The 22,214-nt window shown below is 41.1% G+C and overlaps 1 protein-coding gene across 1 annotated transcript in view; it reads left to right on the top strand.

Annotated features, from left to right (window-relative positions):
- Nucleotides 1-22,214, top strand: part of LOC311516107 (carbonic anhydrase 13-like) — a gene marked incomplete at its 5' end in the record, with an annotated part of 40,864 nt that overhangs the window by 9,861 nt on the left and 8,789 nt on the right. The window contains 3 exon segments of the mRNA XM_084619807.1: nucleotides 1,112-1,309; nucleotides 17,163-17,281; nucleotides 21,226-21,321. Of these exon segments, the coding sequence (XP_084475933.1) occupies nucleotides 1,112-1,309; nucleotides 17,163-17,281; nucleotides 21,226-21,321 (413 nt within the window).

Here is a 22,214-nt window from a genome sequence, read left to right as displayed (position 1 = left end):
AAGTTCTTCAAAATTATTTCCTCCTCCTAGTAGCATCACCTTAGTCTTGCCTGGATCCATTTTTAGCCATTTGCACTCCTTCCATATGCGGATTTTGGCTAAACACTGAGAATGCCGAGAGATGGTGCTGTTTCCATTTGTCATAAAGGAGATATAGAGTTAGGTGTCATCTGTATATTGTTGACACCTCCACCTATTTACCCTCGCCATCTCATCCATTGGCTCCTCACTGAATAAAATGGAGGTGGGGGGGAGAAGGGGAAAAGGACTGATCCTTATGGAACTCTAGTGGTGCGGGCTGTGAAGATGGAGATACAGTTGTCCAGAATGCCCCTGATCACAGAAGTATGACTTGAGCCATTTCAAGGAAACTCCATCCACCCCTGCGGCTAGTGGGACAGGAGAATTTGATCAGTGGTAACAAATGCTGAAGAGAGGTCCTGCAGGATGAGAATGGAAGTACTTCACTTGTCTATGCACAAACCCCAGCATCCCCACACTGTCAGAGCTTCTGCCTCCAGGGATACCATGAAGGAACCCCTTAAAGAGGGGGGCCTTGAGGAAAGATAATGTAGTGAGGTCTAGATGAAACACTGTTGGATTAAAGCAAGGTCTTTGGAGGCCTGAAAATTTAGTTGAGACACACAGTATGCTAGAGGCAGGATACTGGATTGGAAGGAAAACTTGTTAAATATTGGTGTTGCTCAGATGAAGAGTTAAGTATCTCTGAGCTTACTGAATGAACAGGTGCCTGCTGCATTCCTATTGGCTAGAAGAACCTGGGAAGAGGCAAAAAGTGCCAAACTAATGTTCTAATTTGTGTTTGATCAATTAGACTGGAGAAGGATCTGTGTTGAGAGCAGAGAGCTGTCTGATGACCTGGCAAAGACAGCCGTATGATATATTGAATTCCATTCTTTGGTGAATCTTTCTGTTTTTAATTTAAAATAAATAAATAAAATTAATTAAAATAATCCAGGTGAGTTCTTGTGATTCATTTTCTCATTTGTCAGTTGCTTTTTTCTATGAAAATAGCAAACACAGTGAAATTACTTACTTACTTACTTAATTAAAAACACCTTATTCCCCACTTCCTTCCAATACATTTTAGGACCTGCTCGCTGGAAAGAGGTTTTCCCTGTCGCTAATGGAGACCGTCAATCCCCCATTGACATCAAAACTGAAGAAACCAAATATGACCCTGCTCTACCTCCTATTAGCCCCAACTATGATCCAACTTCTGCTAAAGTCATCCTCAACAATGGACACTCCACCAGTGTAGAATTTGATGACACAGAAAATAAATCAGGTTTGTTTCTGTTCATATTTAATTGTACTTTCTTTCTTTCCCTGTCTCTTGAATGGAGTACAGTCTGGGTATGTTGCACTGGAGATTATATCATGGCATATGAACAGCAACCCTGTAGTTCTGAGTCCAAAAGAAATACTTTTTCCTGATTTTCAGTTTGTTGCAATATTGAGATGATTTCTTAAAGAAATTCTAAATCACAGTTTCTCAGAAAATGCCCAGGTTCACATTCTGTTAATTTTTCCCCACATGGTATAGTATCATCCATACGGTATCCAACCCCCAGTTTGAATTGTTTTATAACACATTTTTCAAACACTGCTCTCCACAGCATAGATGGAGCCTTTGTGTCTCATTGCAGGTCCATTCAAATGAATAAGGTCCACTCAAATCTCTTATCTGTGTTTAAATACAGGTATTGCATGATTTATGTTCTTGCTCTGAACTCATGCCAAGAGTTGATCAATAAAGAACAAAGAAATTATATGTCAAAGGATCCTTTTTCTCTCTAAGAAATGTCATTGTCCCATTTTTTTTTAACACCCATTGACTCTCCTTTTGCAAACAACTATGGAGGCTCGGAGGTTATCCTGTCCAAAAAACATTCTGTTATATTTACTGACTTCATATGGGTTTTCAGAATGCTTCCTTTGCATAGCAGAGAGGCAAGTTGCATCTACAGAAAGCTCTTTTTCAAACAATAAAAGTGTAAGCCCTTCACAAGCGAGAGAAGCCTCTTATGGTTGATCTGTTAATTTCAGATACTGCCTCACTACTTGGAGAAGGTTAGCAAGAGAAGCCTTTGTTATAAAGGCAAGTGAGAAGATAAACCCAAATTAGTATGGAACTGTTTTGATTTTTCTGTTTGCTGTTTGACATTTACAGGATGTCAGGATGTATTCGTAAATATTCTCAAACCCTTCTTTGTAACTAATCCAGTTTCATTAGCAGGTGCTGTAAGATCAAAGGTTGTTTGTATGTTTTACCAAGTTTAGGATAGTTAGGAAAGTGAGCATGGACAAAATAAGATTTACAAAGAAAGCTGAGCAGGAGAATCCTGCCTTCCCACATTACAGAGGAATGAGGAACTGCTTTAGGCAACAGTTTCTTTTCCTTCCATTTACTATATCTTCCAGATTGTTGAAACTTCTAAACTTCTGTAAACTTCCTGTAACATTGTTACACTTTACCCTATTGTGCAATATATTCGCAAGGCAGTATATGCCACATTGCCAAATTACAAATGCAGAAGCTGTAATCATATGAAGATTCTGGCACAGCAGACATTATTTTGAATGAAATGTTTGTAAACAGAAAATGGAATTGTGATATGTTCTGAAAAAGAGTTACAGATAATTTTATTGGGAACTTTTTGATGAATTATTGAATATTTCCTTGAACAAAGCATTTTTTTCAGTTTGCTTATTTGTAGGGCCGTCGATTAATTGCAGTTAACTCACACGACTAACTAAAATAAATTAATCATGATTAATCCCAGCTTTAATCCCACTGTTAACAATAGATACCAAATGAAATTTATTAAATCTTTTTGGATGTTTTTCTACATTTTCAAATATATTGATTTCAGTTACAACATAGAACACAAGTGTACAGTGCTCACTTTATATTATTTTTAGTACAAATATTTGCACTGTAAAAATGATAAAAGAAATAGTATTTTTCAATTCACCTCATACAAGTACTGTAGTGCATTCTCTTTCTCATGAAAGTGCAACTTACAAATGTTGATTTTTTTTGTTACATAACTGCACTCAAAAAAAAAAAACCATGTAAAACTTAGAGCTTACAAGTCCACTGAGTCCTACTTCTTGTTCAGCCAATCACTAAGACAAACAAATTTGTTTATATTTATGGGAGATAATGCTGCCCACTTCTTATTTAAAATGTCACCTGACAGTGAGAACAAACGTACTTTTGTAGCCGGCATTGCAGGTATTTACTTGTGAGATATGCTAAACATTTGTATGCCCCTTCATGCTTTGGCCACCATTCCAGAGGACATGCTTCCATGCTGATGATGCTCATTAAAAAAATGTGTTAATTAAATTTGTGGCTGAACTCCTTGTGGGAGAATTGTATGTCTCCTGCTCTGTTTTACCCGCATTCTGCCATATATTTCATGTTATAGCAGTCTCGGATGATGACCCAGAGCATGTTGTTCATTTTAAGAACACTTTCGCTGCCGATTTGACAAAACACAACGAAGTTACAAATTTGAGATTTCTAAAAATAGCTACAGCACTCGACCCAAGATTTAAGAATCTGAAGTGCCTTCCAAAATCTGAGAGGGACGAGGTGTGGAGCATGCTTTCAGAAGTCTTAAAAGAGCAACACTCCAATGAGGAAACTACAGAACCCGAACCACCGAAAAAGAAAATCAACTGTCTGCTGATGGCATCTGACTCAGATGATGAAAATGATCTGCTTTGGATCATTATCAAGCAGAACCCATCATCAGCATGGACACATGTCCTCTGGAATGGTGGTTGAAGTATGAAGGGATATATGAAACTTTGGCACACCTGGCACGTAAATATCTTGTGACACCGGCTACAACAGTGCCATGCAAATACCTTGTCAAGGTTCCTCCTCCACTCTGAACTCTAGGGTACAGATGTGGGGACCTGCATGAAAACCTCCTAAGCTTACTTTTACCAGTTTTCTTACAAGAAGACTTTTAATAGAAATAGAAGTAAATAGAAGTAAAGGAATCACCCCTGTAAAATCAGGGTGGTAGATACCTTACAGGGTAATTAGATTCAAACATAGAGAATCCCTTTAGGCAAAACCTTAAGTTACAAAAAAGACACACAGACAGAAATAGTCATTCTATTCAGCACAATTCTTTTCTCAGCCATTTAAAGAAATCATAATCTAACACATACCTAGCTAGATTACTTACTAAAAGTTCTAAGACTCCATTCCTGGTCTATCCCCGGCAAAAGCAGCATACCACAGACACACAGACCCTTTGTTTCTCTCCCTCCTCCCAGCTTTTGAAAGTATCTTGTCTCCTCATTGGTCATTTTGGTCAGGTGCCAGCGAGGTTACCTTTAGCTTCTTAACCCTTTACAGGTGAGAGGAGCTTTCCCCTGGCCAGGAGGGATTTCAAAGGGGTTTACCCTTCCCTTTATATTTATGACACGCCCCCCAAATCTCAGCTAGGGTGAAACACTGGCTGGGATTTCTTCCTGGAGCTCTAGGAAAAACAGCGTTAATAAGACATATGCATCTCTAAACATACTACCAAGTACATAAAGACTAACAATATTTTCCACATCTCAAGGACGATTTTAACCAGTTGATTCTTGGAAACTTTCACGGGAGAGTGCATCAGCCACTTTGTTAGAAGCTCCTGAGATGTGTAGGATGTCAAAATTAAAATCTTGGAGAACTAAACTCCACCAAAGAAGTTTTTTGTTGTTTTCTTTGATGGCGTGAAGCCACTTCAGTGCAGCATGGTCGGTTTGCAGGTGGAAACGCCGTCCCCAAACATATGGGCGTAGCTTTTCCAGAGCGTAGACAATGGCGTAACATTCTTTTTCACTGACTGACCAGTTGCTTTCCCTCTCAGACAGTTTTTTGCTGAGAAACACTACAGAGTGGAATTCTTGATCAGGTCCTTTCTGCATTAAAACTGCTCCCACACCACGCTCGGATGCATCGGTGGTTACTAGGAACGGTTTGTCAAAGTCTGGGGCCCTTAGTACAGGGTCAGACATGAATGTTGCTTTAAGCTTGTTAAAGGCCTTCTGACACTTTTTGATCCACTGAACAGCATTTGGCTGTTTCTTTTTGGTTAGGTCTGACAGTGGGGTGGCGATTTGGCTGTATTGCGGTACAAATCGTCTGTAATAACCGGCCAAGCCTAAGAAGGATTGAACCTGTTTCTTTGACTTTGGGACAGGCCACTTTTGGATAGCATCCACTTTGGCCTGTAGGGGGCTGATAGTTCCTTGACCCACCTGGTGTCCAAGGTAAGTCACTCTGTTTAGGCCTATTTCACACTTCTTAGCCTTAACAATCAGTCCTCCCTCCCATATGCGCTGGACGACTTTTTGTAGATGTTCCAGGTGGTCTGCCCAGGAATCCGAAAATATGGCCACATCGTCAAGGTAGGCGACTGCATATTCTCCTAATCCCGCTAGGAGACCATCTACTAGTCTTTGGAAGGTGACGGGTGCATTTCGCAGCCCGAAAGGGAGTACATTAAATTCATACAGCCCGAGATGTGTGGTGAAGGCTGACCTTTCCTTGGCAGATTCATCTAGCAGTACCTGCCAGTACCCCTTGGTTAAGTCCAAGGTAGAGATGAACTGGGCCCATCCCAGTTTCTCTAATAGTTCATCTGTGCGTGGCATTGGATAGATGTCTGGGCGAGTTACAGCATTTAGCTTACGGTAGTCCACGCAAAAACATATTTCCCCATCTGGTTTGGGAACTAGAACCACCGGAGATGCCCATGCACTTCCAGAGGGGCGGATTACACCCATCTGTAACATATCCTGGCTCTCCCGTTCTATAGCAGTTTTAGCTTGAGGAGACACCCTGTAAGGTTGGACTTTAATTGGGCGAGCATTACCTGTGTCAATGGAGTGGTATGCCCGTTCAGTCAGTCCTGGGGTGGCTGAGAACGTTGGCGCGTAGCTAGTGCACAGCTCCTGGATCTGCTGTTGCTGCATACGCCCAAGGGTCATGGAGAGGTTCACCTCTTCCACACCACCAGCACTTTTCCCTTCGTAGTAGACACCTTCAGGCCACTCAGCGCCGTCTCCTCCCTGGGCTGTAAACTGACAACCCTTTAATTCTCTGGAATAAAAGGGCTTTAGAGAATTAATATGGTACACCTTAGGCTTTCGGTTGGAGGTGGGGAATGCTATGAGATAATTAACAGCTCCCAGGCACTCCTGGACCGTGAATGGCCCTTCCCACGATGCTTCCATTTTATGGGCCTGGAGTGCCTTTAAGACCATGACCTGGTCCCCTACTTTGACGGAACGCTCTCTGGCATGTTTATCATACCAGGCTTTTTGCTCTTTTTGAGCATCCTGTAAGTTTTCTCTAGCAAGGGCTAAAGAGGTTCGGAGGGTGTTTTGTAGGTTGGTTACAAAGTCCAGAATGTTAGTTCCTGGAGAAGGTGTAAATCTCTCCCATTGCTGCTTCACCAACTGTAATGGCCCCTTAACCTCACGGCCATATACAAGTTCAAATGGGGAAAACCCTAAACTGGGATGGGGTACAGCTCTGTAGGCAAAGAGCAACTGCTGCAACACTAGGTCCCAATCATTGGAGTGCTCATTTATGAATTTACTTATCCTGGCCCCCAAAGTTCCATTAAACTTCTCCACCATGCCATTTATCTGATGATGGTAAGGAGTGGCAACCAAGTGATTTACCCCATGAGCTTCCCAAAGGCTTTCCATAGTTCCTGCCAGGAAATTAGTCCCTGCATCGTGAGGATGTCGGAGGGCCAACCTACCCTGGCAAAAATGTCTGCTAGTGCCTGGCACACACTTTTAGCCCTGGTGTTGCTTAGAGCTACTGCTTCCAGCCATCAGGTGGCAAAATCCATGAAAGTCAGTATGTACTGCTTTTCTCTGGCTGTCTTTTTCGGAAAAGGACCCAGAATATCCACAGCTCCTTGCTGAAATGGAACTTCAATGATGGGGAGTGGCTGGAGAGGGGCTTTGACCTGGTCTTGGGGTTTTCCCACTCTTTGGCATACTTCACAAGACCGGACATAGGTAGAAACATCCTTGCCCATTCCCTCCCAGTGGAATGACCCCCCCCAAATGGTCTTTGGTCCTGTTCACCCCAGCATGGCCACTAGGGTGATCATGGGCTAAGCTCAAGAGCTTGGCCCGGTATTTAGTTGGAACTACCAACTGTCTCTGAGGATGCCAGTCTTCCTGGTGTCCACCAGAAAGAGTTTCCTTGTATAAAAGTCCTCTTTCTACAACAAACCTGGATCAATTAGAAGAGCTGAGAAGCGGTGGGTTGCTCCGTGCCGCCGTCCAAGCTCTCTGGAGGCTTTCATCTGCTTCCTGTTCGGTCTGGAACTGTTCCCTTGATGCTGGAGACATCAGTTCCTCATTGGATTGTGGACCTATGCTTGGTCCCTCTGGAAGCGATGTAGGGGATGGGGCTGTTTCCGTTGACTGTGAACCGCTTTCCGCTGGTGCACTATGTTGGGATTCAGGCTCCGGCTGAGCCTCTTGTGTAGGGTTATCGGCTGCTGCTGGTTCAGGTTCGGTGGGGCCCTCTGGTGTTGAGTTTGCAAGTACTGGATTCAGTGCTGGCAAATGGTCTGGTGCTGGTTGTTCCGCTGGTTCCGGTTCTGGGACTGGTTCCATCTGGGTCTCTGGGACTGGATCCACTACTGCTGTTGCAGACATTGGCCTGGGGTCTGGATCCATCACCTCTGACTGGGTCCTGATCGAATTTTCCGGAACAGAGCTAGGCCTCACGGCTTGTATAGCCTGGTTATGGGTGACCATTCCTACCCTCTTGGCCTGCTTCACATGACTGGCCACGTCTTCCCCCAACAGAATGGGGATGGGATAATCATCATAGACTGCAAAAGTCCACGTTCCTGACCAGCCCTGGTACTGGACAGGCAACTTGGCTATAGGCAAATTGAAAGAGTTGGACTTGAAGGGTTGAGTCGTCACTTAGATCTCTGAGTTGATTAAATTGGGGTTCACTAAGGAAGCATGGATAGCTGACACTTGTGCTCTGGTGTCCCTTTTTCCTGCCCACACTCAGAGTTTCCTTCTGCTCCAAGGGTATCTGGGAGGTATCTGGGCCTGCAGACCTCTGGTGTGATCCCGGTGCAATGAACTGTAATCTGTTGGGGTTCTTGGGGCAGTTGGCCTTTACATGCCCCAGCTCGTTACATTTAAAACATCGTCCAGCTGACGGGTCACTGGGGCGAGGTGGGTTGCTGGAGAACGGGGTGGTGGGACGATAAGGTGTCTGGAGGGTTCTTTGGGAGGTAGGTGGGGCTTTGGGTGGCCCCCGGTAATAGGGTGTGTTCTGGGGTTGTCCCTTCTGGTCTCCGCTCCAACTGCGACCAGTTTTCTTCTTCTCTGCCACCTCCACCCATCTGGCTCCAGTCTCTCCTGCCTTGATTACAGTTTTGGGCTTCCCATCTAGGATGTATCTTTCTATTTCCTCAGGAACCCCCTCTAAGAATTGTTCCGTTTGCATTAGGAAGGGCAAATTTACTGGAGATTCAACACTTGCTCCTGATATCCAGGCATCCCAATGTTTCACAATGTGGTAGGCATGTCGGGTAAATGACATGTCTGGTTTCCACCTTAGGGCTCTGAACCTCCGACGAGACTGCTCGGGTGTTATCCCCATTCTGACTCTCGCCTTGGATTTAAACAGTTCATACTTGTTCATGTGTTCTTTAGGCATTTCAGCTGCCACCTCAGCTAAGGGTCCACTGAGCTGCGGCCTCAGCTCTACCATGTATTGGTCAGTAGACATGTTGTACCCAAGGCAGGCCCTTTCTAAGTTTTCTAAGAAGGCCTCAGTATCATCGCCTGCCTTGTAGGTGGGGAACTTTCTGGGATGGGAAGTGGTACCTGGAGAAGGATTGCTAGGGTTTGTTGGTATATTCTGCTGAGCCTTTACCTTCTCCATCTCCAGTGCATGCTTCCTCTCTTCTTCCCTCTCCTCCTCCACATGCTTCCTCTCTTTTTCCTTCTCCTCCTTCTTCAGCCACATGAGTTCTATCTGTCTTTCATGTTCCCTTTGTTTTTCCTCAGCCTGAAATCTGGCTAATTCCAGCTTTTGTCGAGCCGTGGATTTTGTCATCCTAACCTCTCTGTTTTTAACTAACTTTACACCCAATTTAGAAATTGGTTTAGAAATAAACAAACAAAACTTTGCTGTAAAATTTTGCTGTTCTGGAATAGAATACCTATTCTCTGATAGTGATTGTCAGCCTACAGAAAAAGACAATTCCCTTGTCTCTGCTCTGGCCCCAAATCAAAGCAAAAAACCTCCAACTACTTGGAAACCTGCTTACCAGCAGCCCAAAGGGAAAAAAAAATCCTTTTCAAACTTGTGCTCCTTGTAAAAAAATCAAAATCCTAAAAAAAATAAGCCCTTCCACTTTTGTCTCCAGGCAAATGGGTAGAACACTTTCTCTATTTACTTTTAGGGAAAAAAAACCCCTTCTGGTTTGGAAGACTGAATTTCCCTGCAGGAGTTAAGTACCCTGCCTCCAGGCAAAGAAAACCTGCAATTCACAAAGATAATCCCCTTTTGTCTCTCCTCTGGCCCCAAAGCAGAGAAAAAACAAACTGCTTTCAGTTTCAGCTGCTTTCTGGACCTCCTTTCCAGCAGCCCCAAAGGAAAAAAAAATTCCTTTTTAAAATCTGTATTTCTAGTTCAAAAAATCTCAAATTGATCTCAAAATGATTTCAGGTTAATCCCACCACTCTGCCACCATGTCAAGGTTCCTCCCCCACTCTGAACTCTAGGGTACAGATGTGGGGACCTGCATGAAAACCTCCTAAGCTTACTTTTACCAGTTTAGGTTAAAACTTCCCCAAGGTACAAATTAATTTTATCCTTTATCCTTGGAATATCCACTGCCAGCACCAAACTCTAACTGGGTTTACTGGGAAACATAGTTTGGACACGTCTTTCCCCCCAAAATCCTCCCAACCCTTGCACCCCACTTCCTGGGGAAGGTTTGGTAAAAATCCTCACCAATTTGCATAGGGGACCACAGACCCAAATCCTTGGATCTGAGAACAATGAAAAAGCATTCAGTTTTCTTACAAGAAGACTTTTAATAGAAATAGAAGTAAAGGAATCACCCCTGTAAAATCAGGGTGGTAGATACCTTACAGGGTAATTAGATTCAAACATAGAGAATCCCTCTAGGCAAAACCTTAAGTTACAAAAAAGACACACAGACAGAAATAGTCATTCTATTCAGCACAATTCTTTTCTCAGCCATTTAAAGAAATCATAATCTAACACATACCTAGCTAGATTACTTACTAAAGTTCTAAGACTCCATTCCTGGTCTATCCCCGGCAAAAGCAGCATACCACAGACACACAGACCCTTTGTTTCTCTCCCTCTTCCCAGCTTTTGAAAGTATCTTGTTTCCTCATTGGTCATTTTGGTCAGGTGCCAGCGAGGTTACCTTTAGCTTCTTAACCCTTTACAGGTGAGAGGATTTTTCCTCTGGCCAGGAGGGATTTTAAAGGGGTTTACCCTTCCCTTTATATTTATGACATACCTGTTCTGACTTTCAGGTGACACTGTAAACAAGAAGTGGGCAGCATTATCTCCCACAAATGCGAACACACTTGTTTGTCTGAGCAATTGGCTGAACAAGAAGTAGGACTGAGTGGACTTGTAGGCTCTACAGTTTGACATTGTTTTGTTTTTGAATGCAATTATTTTTGTACATAATTCTACATTTGTAAATTCAACTTTCATGATAAAGAGGTTGCACTGCAGTACATGTAATGGGGGAATTGAAAAATACTATTTCTTTTATCATTTTTACATTGCAAATATTTGTAATAAAAAAGAAATATAAAGAGAGCACTGTACACTTTGTATTCTGCTTTGTAAATCAATATATTTGAAAATGTAGAAAACATCCAAAAATATTTAAATAAATGGTATTCTATTACTGTTTAACAGAGCAATTAAATGCACGATGAATCTCGATTAATTTTTTTAATCACACGATTAATCACGTTTTATTTTTAAATCACTTGACAACCCTACTTATTTGGTTTAAATACTGTGTTTTGGTAGCTTACAAGTGTGTGTTCAAACAATATTCAAATAAGTATGTGTTCAGAGATATAAAAATCATCCAAAGCACAAGATTTCAACTACTCAGACATCTGTTGGGAAAATAACACAGCAGGGCACAGATTATCCAACAAGTTCTTGGAATGTATTGGAGACAATTTTTTATTTCAGAAGGTGGAGAAAGCTACTCGGGGAGAGGCTGTTCTAGGTTTGATTTTGAAAAATAGGGAGGAACTGGTTAAGAATTTGAAAGTGCGAGGCAGCTTGGGTGAAAGTGATGATGAAACGATAGAATTCATGATTCTAAGGAATGGTAGGAGGGAGAACAGCAAAATAAAGACAATGTATTTCCAGAAGGCAGACCTTAGCAAACTCAGGGAGTTGGTAGGTAAGATCCCATGAGAAGCAAGTCTAAGGGGGAAAACAATTGAAGACAATTAGCAGTTTTTCAAAGAGAAATTATGAAGGGCACAATAACAAACTATCCCACTGCATAGGAAAGACAGGAAGTAGGGCAAGAGACCACCCTGGCTTAACCAGGAGATCTTCAATGATCTAAAAATCAAAAAAGAGTCCTACAAAAAATGGAAACTAAGTCAAATTACAAAGGATGAATATAAACAAATAACACAGGTATGTAGGGACAAAATTAGAAAGGCCAAGGCACAAAATGAGATCAAACTAGCTAGAGACATAAAGGATAACAAGAAAACATTCTACAAATGCATTAGAAGCAAGAGGAAGACCAAGGACAGGGTAGTCCTGTTACTCAATGAGGGGGGAAAACAATAACAGAAAATGTGGAAATGGCAGAGGTGCTTAATTATTTCTTTGTTTCAGTTTTTCACCAAGAATGTTGGTGGCGATTGGATTTCTAACATAGTGAATGCCAGTGAAAATGAGATAGGATTAGGGACTAAAATAGGGAAAGAACAAGTTAAAAATTACTTAGACAAGTTAGATGTCTTTAAGTCACCAGGGCCTGATGAAATGCATCCTAGAATACTCAAGGAGCTGACTGAGGAGATATTTGAGCCATTAGTGATTATCATTGAAAAGTCATGGAAGATGGGAGAAATTCCAGAGTACTGGAATAGGCAAATATAGTGCCCATCTATAAAAAGGGAAATAAGGACAACCAGGGGAATTACAGATCAGTCAGCTTAACTTCTGTACCCAGAAAGATAATGGAGCAAATAATTAAGCAACCAATTTGCAAACATCTAGAACATCATAAGGTGATAATTAACAGTCAGCATAGATTTGTCAAGAACAAATTTTGTGTCAAACCAACCTGATAGATTTCTTTGACAGGATAACAAACCTCGTGGATAGGGGGGAAGCAGTAGATGTGGTATATCTTGACTTTAGTGTGGCTTTTGATACGTCTTGCATGACCTCATAACCAAAATAGGGAAATACAACCTAGATGGAGCTACTAGAAAGTGGGTGCACAACTGGTTGGAAAACCGTTCCTAGAGTGTAATTATCAGTGGTTCACAGTCATGCTGGAAAGGCATAAAGTGTGGGGTACCACAGGGATCAAATTCTGGGTCTGGTTCTGTTCAGTATCTTCATCAATTACTTAGATAATGGCATAGAGAGTATACTTATAAAGTTTGTTGATGATACCAAGCTGGGAGGGGGTTGCAAGTGCTTTGGAGGATAGGATTATAATTCAAAATGATCTGGACAAACTGGAGAAATGGTCTGAAGTAAATAGGATGAAATTCAATAAGCACCAATGCAAAGTACTCCACTTAGGAAGGAACAATCAGTTGCACACATACAAAATGGGAAATGACTGCCTAGGAAGAAGTACTGCGGAAAGGGATCTGGGGATCATAGTGGACCACAAGCTAAATATGAGTCAACAGTGTAACACTGTTGCAAAAAAAGTGAACATCATTTTGGTATGTATTAACAGGAGTGTTGTAAGCAAGACATGAGAAGTAATTCTTCCGCTCTACTTCTCGCTGATTAGGCCTCAGCTGGAGTATTGTGTCCAGTTCTGGGCGCTACATTTCAGGAAATATGTGGACAAATTGGAAAAAGTCCAGAGAAAGCAAACAAAAATTATTAAAGGACTAGAAAACATGATCCAAGAGGGAAGATTGAAAAAACTGGATTTGTTTAGTCTGGAAAAGAGAAGACTGAGAGGGGACATGATAACAGTTTTCAAGTACATAAAAGATTGTTACAAAGAGGAGGGAGAAAAGTTGTTCTTCTTAACCTCTGAGGATAGGCTAAGAAGCAATGTGCTTAAATTTCAGCAAAGGAGGTTTAGGTTGGACATTAGGAAAAAATTCCTAACTGTCACGGTGGTTAAGCACTGGAATAAATTGCCTAGGGAAATTTTGGAATCTTCATCATTGGAGATTTTTAAGAGCAGGTTAGACAAACACCTGTCAGGGATGGTCTAGATCAGTGCTTCTCAAAGCCGGTCCGCCGCTTGTTCAGAGAAAGCCCCTGGCACGCCAGACCAGTTTGTTTACCTGACGCGTCCACAGGTTCGGCCGATTGCGGCTCCCACTGGCCACGGTTTGCCACTCCAGGCCCATGGGGGCTGCGGGAAGCAGCGCGGGCCAAGGGACATGCTGGCCACCCTTCCCGCAGCCCCCATTGGCCTGGAGCTGCGAACCGCGGCCAGTGCGAGCCGCGATCGGTCGAACCTGTGGACGCGTCAGGTAAACAAACTGGTCTAGCCCGCCAGGGGCTTTCGCTGAACAAGCAGCAGACTGGCTTTGAGAACCACTGGTCTAGATAATACTTGGTCCTGCCATGAGTGCAGAGGACTGGACTAGATGACCTCTCAAGTCCCTTCCAGTCCTGTGATTCTATGATATCTCAACATGTTCGGTGTTGCCTGGACTTCTGTAAGGAATACTTCTGCTGGATTCTCTTGACCCAATTTATTTATATAAATAATATGTTTCATATTTAAAGTGACAGTGTCATGACAAAAAGTTAGAAATGGGCCCAACTGTAACTTCAGATCTGAACCTATATTCAGACTTCATTGGCTAGGTTTTCTCCTATGTTGTGGCCTCAATCCAAGTCAGCTAATCCAAGCAGATGGGAATCCCCTCAGTGTGGGAATCCTAGAGGTGGAGCTGATATAGCCTATTAGAAAGAGGCATGGCTGAAGTGTGACTGTGCGTTGGTGATCCCCTCCACCTGGCATACCAGCCACTTGGGGCCACAGACACTTGGCATAGTTTAGATCAACCCTGAGGCTATTTCAAATTAGGTCAGGGACTGACCTGGCATAGAAACAGCCCTGGGTCTGGAAGCTGCAAATGGCTTCTTTGGGACTTCTCCTTTGACTCCCCCCACCCCCAACATATATGCAGCACAGCTGAGGATCAAGGCCCATATTCATAGATTCATAGATCTTAAGGCCAGATGATACAATTGTGATCATCTAGTCAGATCTCCTGCATAACACAAGCCATAGAACTTCCCTGAGTTAATTCCTGATTCAAACACAATAGTTGTGCTTGAACGAGAGCATATATTTTTTAAAAAAATCCAAACTTGATTTAAAAATTTCCAGCAATGGAGAATCCAGCACAACCCTTGGTAAATTGTTCCAATGGTTAATTATCCTCACTGTTTAAAAAAAAGTGCTTTATTTCTAGTCTGAATTTGTCTAATCTGTTTTTTCTAGTCTGGATAGCTTCAACTTCCAGCCATTGGATCTTTGTCTTTGTCTGCTAGATTGAAGAGCCTTTTATTATCAAATTTCTGTTCCCCAATAGGTACTTGCAGACGGTGATCAAATCACCCCTTAACCTTCTCTTTGTTAAGCTAAATAATTGAGCTCCATAATTCTCTCACTATCAGCCATGTTTTCCAATCCTTCAGTCATTCTTGTGGCTCTTCTCTGAAGCCTTTCCAGTTTTTCAACATTCTTCTTGAAGTGTGGACACAAGAACTGGATGCAGCATTCCAGTAGTGGCCACACCAGTGCCAAATGCAGAGGTAATATATACCCTCATGACTCCTACTTGACATTCCTGTTTATGTGTCCAAGGATTAGCCCTTTTAGCCATGTTTCACTGGGAGCTCATGTTCAGCTGATTATTCATCACAATCTCCAAAAAATTTTCCTGTGTTCCAGGATAGAGTCCCCCATTCCGTAAGAATGGCTTACATTCCCTGTTTCTAGATGTATGACCTTACATTTCACTGTATTGAAATGCATATTGTTTGATTTAACCAGCTTACCAAGCAGTCCAGATTACTCTGTATCAGTGACTATTCCTCTTCATTATTTACCCTTCCCCAATCTTTGTGTCATCTGCAAATTTATCAGTGATGATTTTGTTTTCTTTCAGGTCATTTATTGTTTTAAACTTTGTGACACTGGCTCTTTTAAAGCAGTGTGTGTGTGTATGTGTGTGTGTATGTGATCACACAAGCGTGTGTGTAATTGGCTGGGATTTTATTCTCTTTGAACAGAAATGTAATCAAAACATGATAAATTGTATCTAAGTAACTTTTTGTTCTGTGATCAGTTCCTCTTTATATGTCAAGATGAGGTCTAATGTAGAATTCCACCATGTTGGATGCAATGCTTCTTGAGTTAAGAAATTGTCATCTATATTTTTTTCCTATTTAAGGAGCCGGTCATCCTGTTCTCCACTCTGATTTGGTGTGGGTTTTTAGCTTACACCAACTTGTATCCTATTGTGTACTTTATCTGTTAGAACATTGATCTGTAAGCATTCAAGGTCATTTACTTCTGAGTTGTCAGTGACTCAGAAACAAGTAATGCCATTTTTGACAGTGCCACTCCCCCTCCTCCTTTGTCTACTCAAACCTTCCTAAATAGGTTATAGCCAGTGATTTTAACATTCTAATAATTCAAATTTTCCCACCAGATTTCAGCGATACTAACTAGGTTGAATGCACGCTCATAAATGTGCAATTTCAGATCCTCTTGTTTGTTACCCAGACTCCTAGCATTAGTGTATAGGCAAATAAAGAAATTCTTCTCTTCTCATCCTTTGGTGAATTTTTGTTCTTGATAGCTTCAATTTATTTCTCCTTTTCACCCTCCACTTTTGCTGTTGGTGTACGTCCTACCATCCTGTGCCTTAAATGACTGGATCCCCTTTTCTATATCTCTATAATGGGTCTAGCCAGAACCCCAGAGCACAATAGTCCTTTTTTCGGGTGTGTGTGTGTAGGGGGGGAAGAGCTGAATTCAGATGAAGCTTTTCTAAGAGGCAGGGAATTCAGCGTCAGGGAATTACAGAGAGAGACTGCAGGTGAGATCAGATCTACAGTTCTGATCTTGAATTTTGGTTTGGATCTATCTCTAGTTTGTTTGTTTTTTTAAAGAGAGACATATTTACACAAATAAAACACACACGTGCCTTACATGTGTTCTTAATGTGCCATTTATTTACATTTTACATGCACTAATTTTGAACTTGGACAAAACAGATTCATTATTAGCTTCACTTTGTTTATAGTCATTTTCACTGCCTGGTTTTCATGCTTTGGTACAGTACAGTTTCATCTGGGTTTCAAACAATGCCAAGGAATGTTGAAATAAATTTTAAACCAACTGACTATTTTCCTCCAATTTTATTAAAGAATCTACCTTTTTATGGCATAATCTTTAGGCCTAATTTGGTTGTCAGTGTCACTTTGAAATGTGTTGATAAGAATGTAGCTGCCAAATAGATTGCATAATAATAATTCAATTTCTCAGAAGAATTAAAAAAAAACAACCAACAAGTACTGCTTTCTGCCTATAGTAAAACACATTGGGTGATCTCAGTTCATCCCCTAGTAGTATTAATTAGCTAATTTACATATATAACTTAAGTTTTGAAGGGCATATTCTCTCCTTTCTATTGTTGTTGTGCAGTAGTGGTATCCTATTAATACATATGCTTTGAGAATCTATTTGAGATGCCTGGATCCCAAAATAATGCTGTATGCATGAAAGTATAGGTCAGAAGATTTTATTACAATGCATGTTGCCTTGGCTAAAAATCTCTTATTATCTGGTTTATAGTGCTGAGAGGGGGACCACTCACTGGAAGCTATAGGCTGCGCCAAATTCACTTTCATTGGGGGGCCAGCGATGACATTGGCTCTGAGCATGCAGTGGATGGAAAGAAGTATGCAGCGGAGGTAAGGCATTGTATTGAATTATATAGAGGCCATAGTCTCTCTGTAGTTAAGGTTGAACTAGTGTTCCATTATAAGACAGATTTTGCCTCCCTAACTTTTCAAAACATGAGCAATGTGCCTAAAATTTTTCGTGTGTGATCCTCTGCCAAAGGAGAATATATTTGGAGACCTTGGCAAAGGATAAGACAAGAAGTACATGAAATATTATAAGTGGAAAATTTAGAGGATTTTTATTGTTTGAGAATTGTTTTAATCTTTTTTGTTTTTAATTTTTAACTTTTCCTTTGGAATCGTTTATATCTCAAAATAAGCCTGACATAGAAACTGCAGATTTGTTTTTTTTAATCGGCCTTACTGAGGATATGTGCATTTTACTATTTGCAGAAGAGTTGGGTGGTTATTTTTGTGGTGTATGTAGCAATGTGACAGTTATGCCTTTGTTTTCTGTGTACTGCACCTTTAAATCTCTAAGGACTATGCTGCCTACAGAGACAGGCAGCCATTGTGAGTGTTCCATTTAGTGCAGAATGTCACAGAGGAGAAACGCACAGTGTGCTCTCTCATGGAGTCTTTACTTATGCTCTTTCTTGTTCCTTGCTTTTGATTATTCTACAATAAAAATAATTCAGACTGAAAGTATCTGTTTCCTCTTTGCGTATGGGAAAAATAAAACAAGTATTTTAGTGAGGAAAATGGGATCTCAAACAACAAATAGCTCAGAGAAAGTGAGAGTTTTCCTGGGTAAAAAAGGAAAATAGAAAAGGTAAAAATAATTTTTTATGGAAATATGGCAGATTTTCAATATAATGCAAAAGAGGAACAATTTGAAATATATGTACAAGTCCTGATCAGTATTTTATTGGAAATGCTATAGAAGACAGTGGTAAGAAAAAAAAATCAATTTTTCTACCACTGGTGGGAAAAGTGACATTTGCAGTGTTTAAAGGCTTATGTTTTCCACAGGAACCAGGTGAGATGGAGTATAAAGAATTAATAGAGGTGCTTAAAAACATTATGTACCAAAACCAAATTTCTAGCTGAAAAAAAAAATAAGTTCCATCTCAGAAACCAAATGGAAGGAGAAAATCTCTCTGAATTTCTAGCCAGTCTAAAAAGCTTCCCACTGCTTGTCATTTTGGTAACTTTCTGCAAGAAGCACGTTAGACATCGTTTTGGTTTTGGGATAAGGAAACCAGAAGAAAGAGTGAGGCTGCTGAGCACTGGTCATGCAGAAGAAATACCCCAGGAGATGAGAATGCAGTTTCAGTGCCGAACTCCCTGAAGAAAATGCTCTAACAAATCAAGAAAGCACCTCTGCCAAATTGGCACATGCTAGAAGAAAGAGAGAGTTCACAAGCAAAGAAGACTACGTGGCTTGCCCCATGTCAGAGGACATCAGGAAACAAGAGGGCTCCCTGGTCCTGTTGAGTTGTGGCATCGCATTGGCCAGACCAAGTTCTCTTCAACAAGCTGCAGTGCAGGAGCGGTGGTAAGATGGGATACATACCTTAAAAGAGAAGTCACAAGCCATTGAGAATGGGGCTCTACCCCAAAATGTTTCACAGCTCTTGTTTGTTTTGTTGGTTTTTTTGTCTTTTTGAAAAATTACAGGGAGTAGTGTGGTTTATTTAGCTATAGGGATTTTACTTTTTGTTCTTTCTTGTTTGTTGTTTTTTAATTCACAATAAAAGTCATTCCGACTGAAAGTATCTGTTTCCTGTTTGTGTATGCAAAATATAACATTTTAAAAGTTATTCAATCTAGCTTTTGTGAATCTAAAATCGTGAATGGTCCGATGGAGACATTGTAAGCTCCAGAATACTAACATGCATACATGTGCACACAGAATGGTCTATTGGACTGAGAAGTGAGGTATGAATTCCTATATTCTATTTCTGGTCTTAATAATACTACTTTGGACTTCTGTGGTAGCTTTCCTGCAAGGATAACTCAGGGCTTGTCTATGTAGGGAAGCTATTGCTAAATAAGCTAGGGTATGAATTTAAAGAGAAATAGCTATTCTGTACTAACTCCCCAACTGGACACTCTTACTCTGCACTGAAAGTACCTGGGTGCAATTTAGCTTCACTTCCAAAACATGTTAAGCTACACCACACTCAGACACCTTCATGCGAAATGAGATTGTCCACACAGGAGCTATTCTGTGATAGCTGTTCTGGGCTATTTCCCCATGTAGACAAGTCATAAGGCCACAATCCGGCGACACACTTAAGCATGTGTTTAACTGTAAGCATGAGGGTATTTCCATTGACTTAAATGGGAGTTTTCACGTGCTTAAAGGTAAACATATACTTATGTACTTTGTTGGTTTGGGCCTAAGAGCTTAACAAACATTAATTATGCCTCACAACACCAAGTATTACCCATTTTACAGTTAGGGAAACCTTAAGGCCATAGAGATTAAGCAGTTTGCCAAAGGCCAAGTCCATGTCTGAGGCAGGATCTAGAATCAAGATCTCCAAGACCCCTGTTTTATCCACAAGACCACACAGCCTCCCATGCAGTTCATTCAGGCAAGCCATTAAGACCCATGTTTTCTAAGGAAGCCTTTACTTTTGGGGTCCCCAGTTTTTGTGTGTCCGTCTGGAGCTCAACAAGCATGTGAAGTCTTCCAAGTGAAGTAACTGGGAGCAACAGATTCTCAGCACCTCTGAAAATCAGGTTCTGAAAATCTGAAAATGGACCCAAAATTAAAAGCCTCTTTTGAAAAATGTGATCTTCAACTACTCTGAGTTTCCGTCTCTGAAGAATAGGGAAGATAGACTCTGGGTGAGTTAGTAAGTCTTATAAGATTTATTAGATAATGTTTGTACAGTACTTTGAAAATAATAAATTAATTTTTATATAGCACTTACGTACACTCAACAGCATGGCAGTGCAGAGAACAGCAGTACTCTGCACAAGCTAGGAGAGACATCTGACTCTGACTTAGCACCTTCCATAGAGACTTGAAGGCTCCTGACAGGGGAGTACGAACATGACTTTAGGGAGCATGGCTTGGTGGGAGGGGTTGGAGGACACTGGGGCAAAGATCACTTTGCTTTTTACCTCGCCAAATCGTGGCAATCCTAGGACTAGCCAGAGTGGATCTTCTGAATTTGGACCAGTCTGCGTGAAGCTTCCAAGCAATTACACATCAAACAAGCGAGGTTGCTCATTACAAATCTACCACAAAACATTCCCAGTCAGAAATCAGTTGGAAATGCAGGTGCTCAGCACCTCTGAAGATCAGGCCACTTTTATTTAGATGCCTAAATACAAAAGCTGGTAATTTTTTTTCCAAACTTCAAGTTTTCTTTGAAAATTTTTCATGCAAAATTTAAATTTGAGAAAAAAGAGGGGGGAGGGAGATTTTTTTGTGAAAATTTCATTTTTCCATCCCCTCCTCATTTCATGACCAGCTGTAAGGCAGATCAATGTTTTGCTGAAATTTTGACTGAGGAAATGGGAGCAGGGAGGGGAAAATGCTGATGAAATTTGCATGATTTTATTCTACCACTTATTTTTACCAGCTCTACTAAATGTGGATTTAAGAGACTAACTTTAGCCTTCAGTGTTTGAAAATTTTGGCCTAAGAAATTGCAGTTTTCCCCCATATTTAGAACAGTGAGTATCCATAGATACTGTGGTGGTGGTAACTTGCTAAATTTTGACTTTTAATAGTAACTGCTGTACCTGAAATGTAAAAATACTGTTAATTGTGCCATTCTCATATCTATCCAGCCACATCAGTGCTTGTTGTTGCCCTTTGTATGATTATATATTTCCAGATTTCAATAAACATAAATATTTGCAGCTGGAAAATTGAATGCGTCTGAATATAAACAGGTGAAGTAGAAACCTCAACACTAGTACAATTGCATGTTAATTGTAATTGCACCAGTTCAGTGGGAATTGACAGTATTTGTGCTTTTGCCTTTCAGCTTCATGTGGTTCACTGGAACTCGGACAAATATTCCACTTTTGTTGAGGCTGCTCGGCAGCGGGATGGATTAGCTGTCATGGCAGTATTTCTAAAGGTAAGCAACGATTGCTTTATCCCTTTTAATAAATCTGTGTTATAAGCTTAGACAACAAAACTGTTATTCTGTAGCAAATATCTCTTTACCCATAATTCTGCAGCAGCAAAAATATGAAGGCAGAAAACACATGCCTAATTTTTAATGTCTTTGTAATAGTAGATTGCTGCATCACCTGTAAGACACCATAATTCATAGAGTTTAAGACCAGAAGGGACCATTAGATCCTCTAGTCTGACCTTCTGTATATTGCAGGCCATTTAAATTCACCCAGGCACTTCTGTATGACCCAATAACTTGTGTTTTTCTAAAGCATATCTTCCAGAAAGCACTAGTCTTGATTTGAAGATGTCAAGAGATGGAGAATTCACCACTTCGCTTAGCCGTTTGTTCCAATGGTGAATTGCTTCTTTTCTGTCTCAAGAGGAAAACAAACATTAGAGGGTTTCCTTAAAATCTCTGAACAAAATCGTACCTCATACACTTGATAACCTGCTCATTCTAGGATAAAAAAATCACCCCATCCCACAGCCTCACTGACTTTGTGCAAGGAACCCCAGAAAGGACACAAAAAACTTAACCTGTGATTAGAGGACAGGGTGCCGAGCAGCTCTGTAGCCCCTACTTCAGTGTCACGTTAATACGGTGATGGCCACTGCCACTTTGGAAATGCCAATGCCCTGGGTTGGAGCAGTGGTTAAGACCCTTGCTGTCAACAGGATTTTGTGGCCTTTGCATCCACAAAATTGCAGGACTCCTGGCTACACAACAGGCACACACCCTGTCTTTGCAAAGCAAATGCAAACCAAGCTTTGCTTGATATCAGTGATATGGAGGGCTGCTACAAAGCTACCTTCTCCCCACTTTCCTCCCATACTGTGTAACTGCAATGG

The sequence above is a fragment of the Lepidochelys olivacea genome, assembly GCF_965140295.1.
Source record: "Lepidochelys olivacea isolate rLepOli2 genome assembly, chromosome: 2".
NCBI classification, from domain to species: Eukaryota; Metazoa; Chordata; order Testudines; family Cheloniidae; genus Lepidochelys; species Lepidochelys olivacea.
The sequence above is the reverse complement of the archived record's forward strand: the minus strand, read 5'-3'. Positions and strand labels throughout refer to the sequence as shown.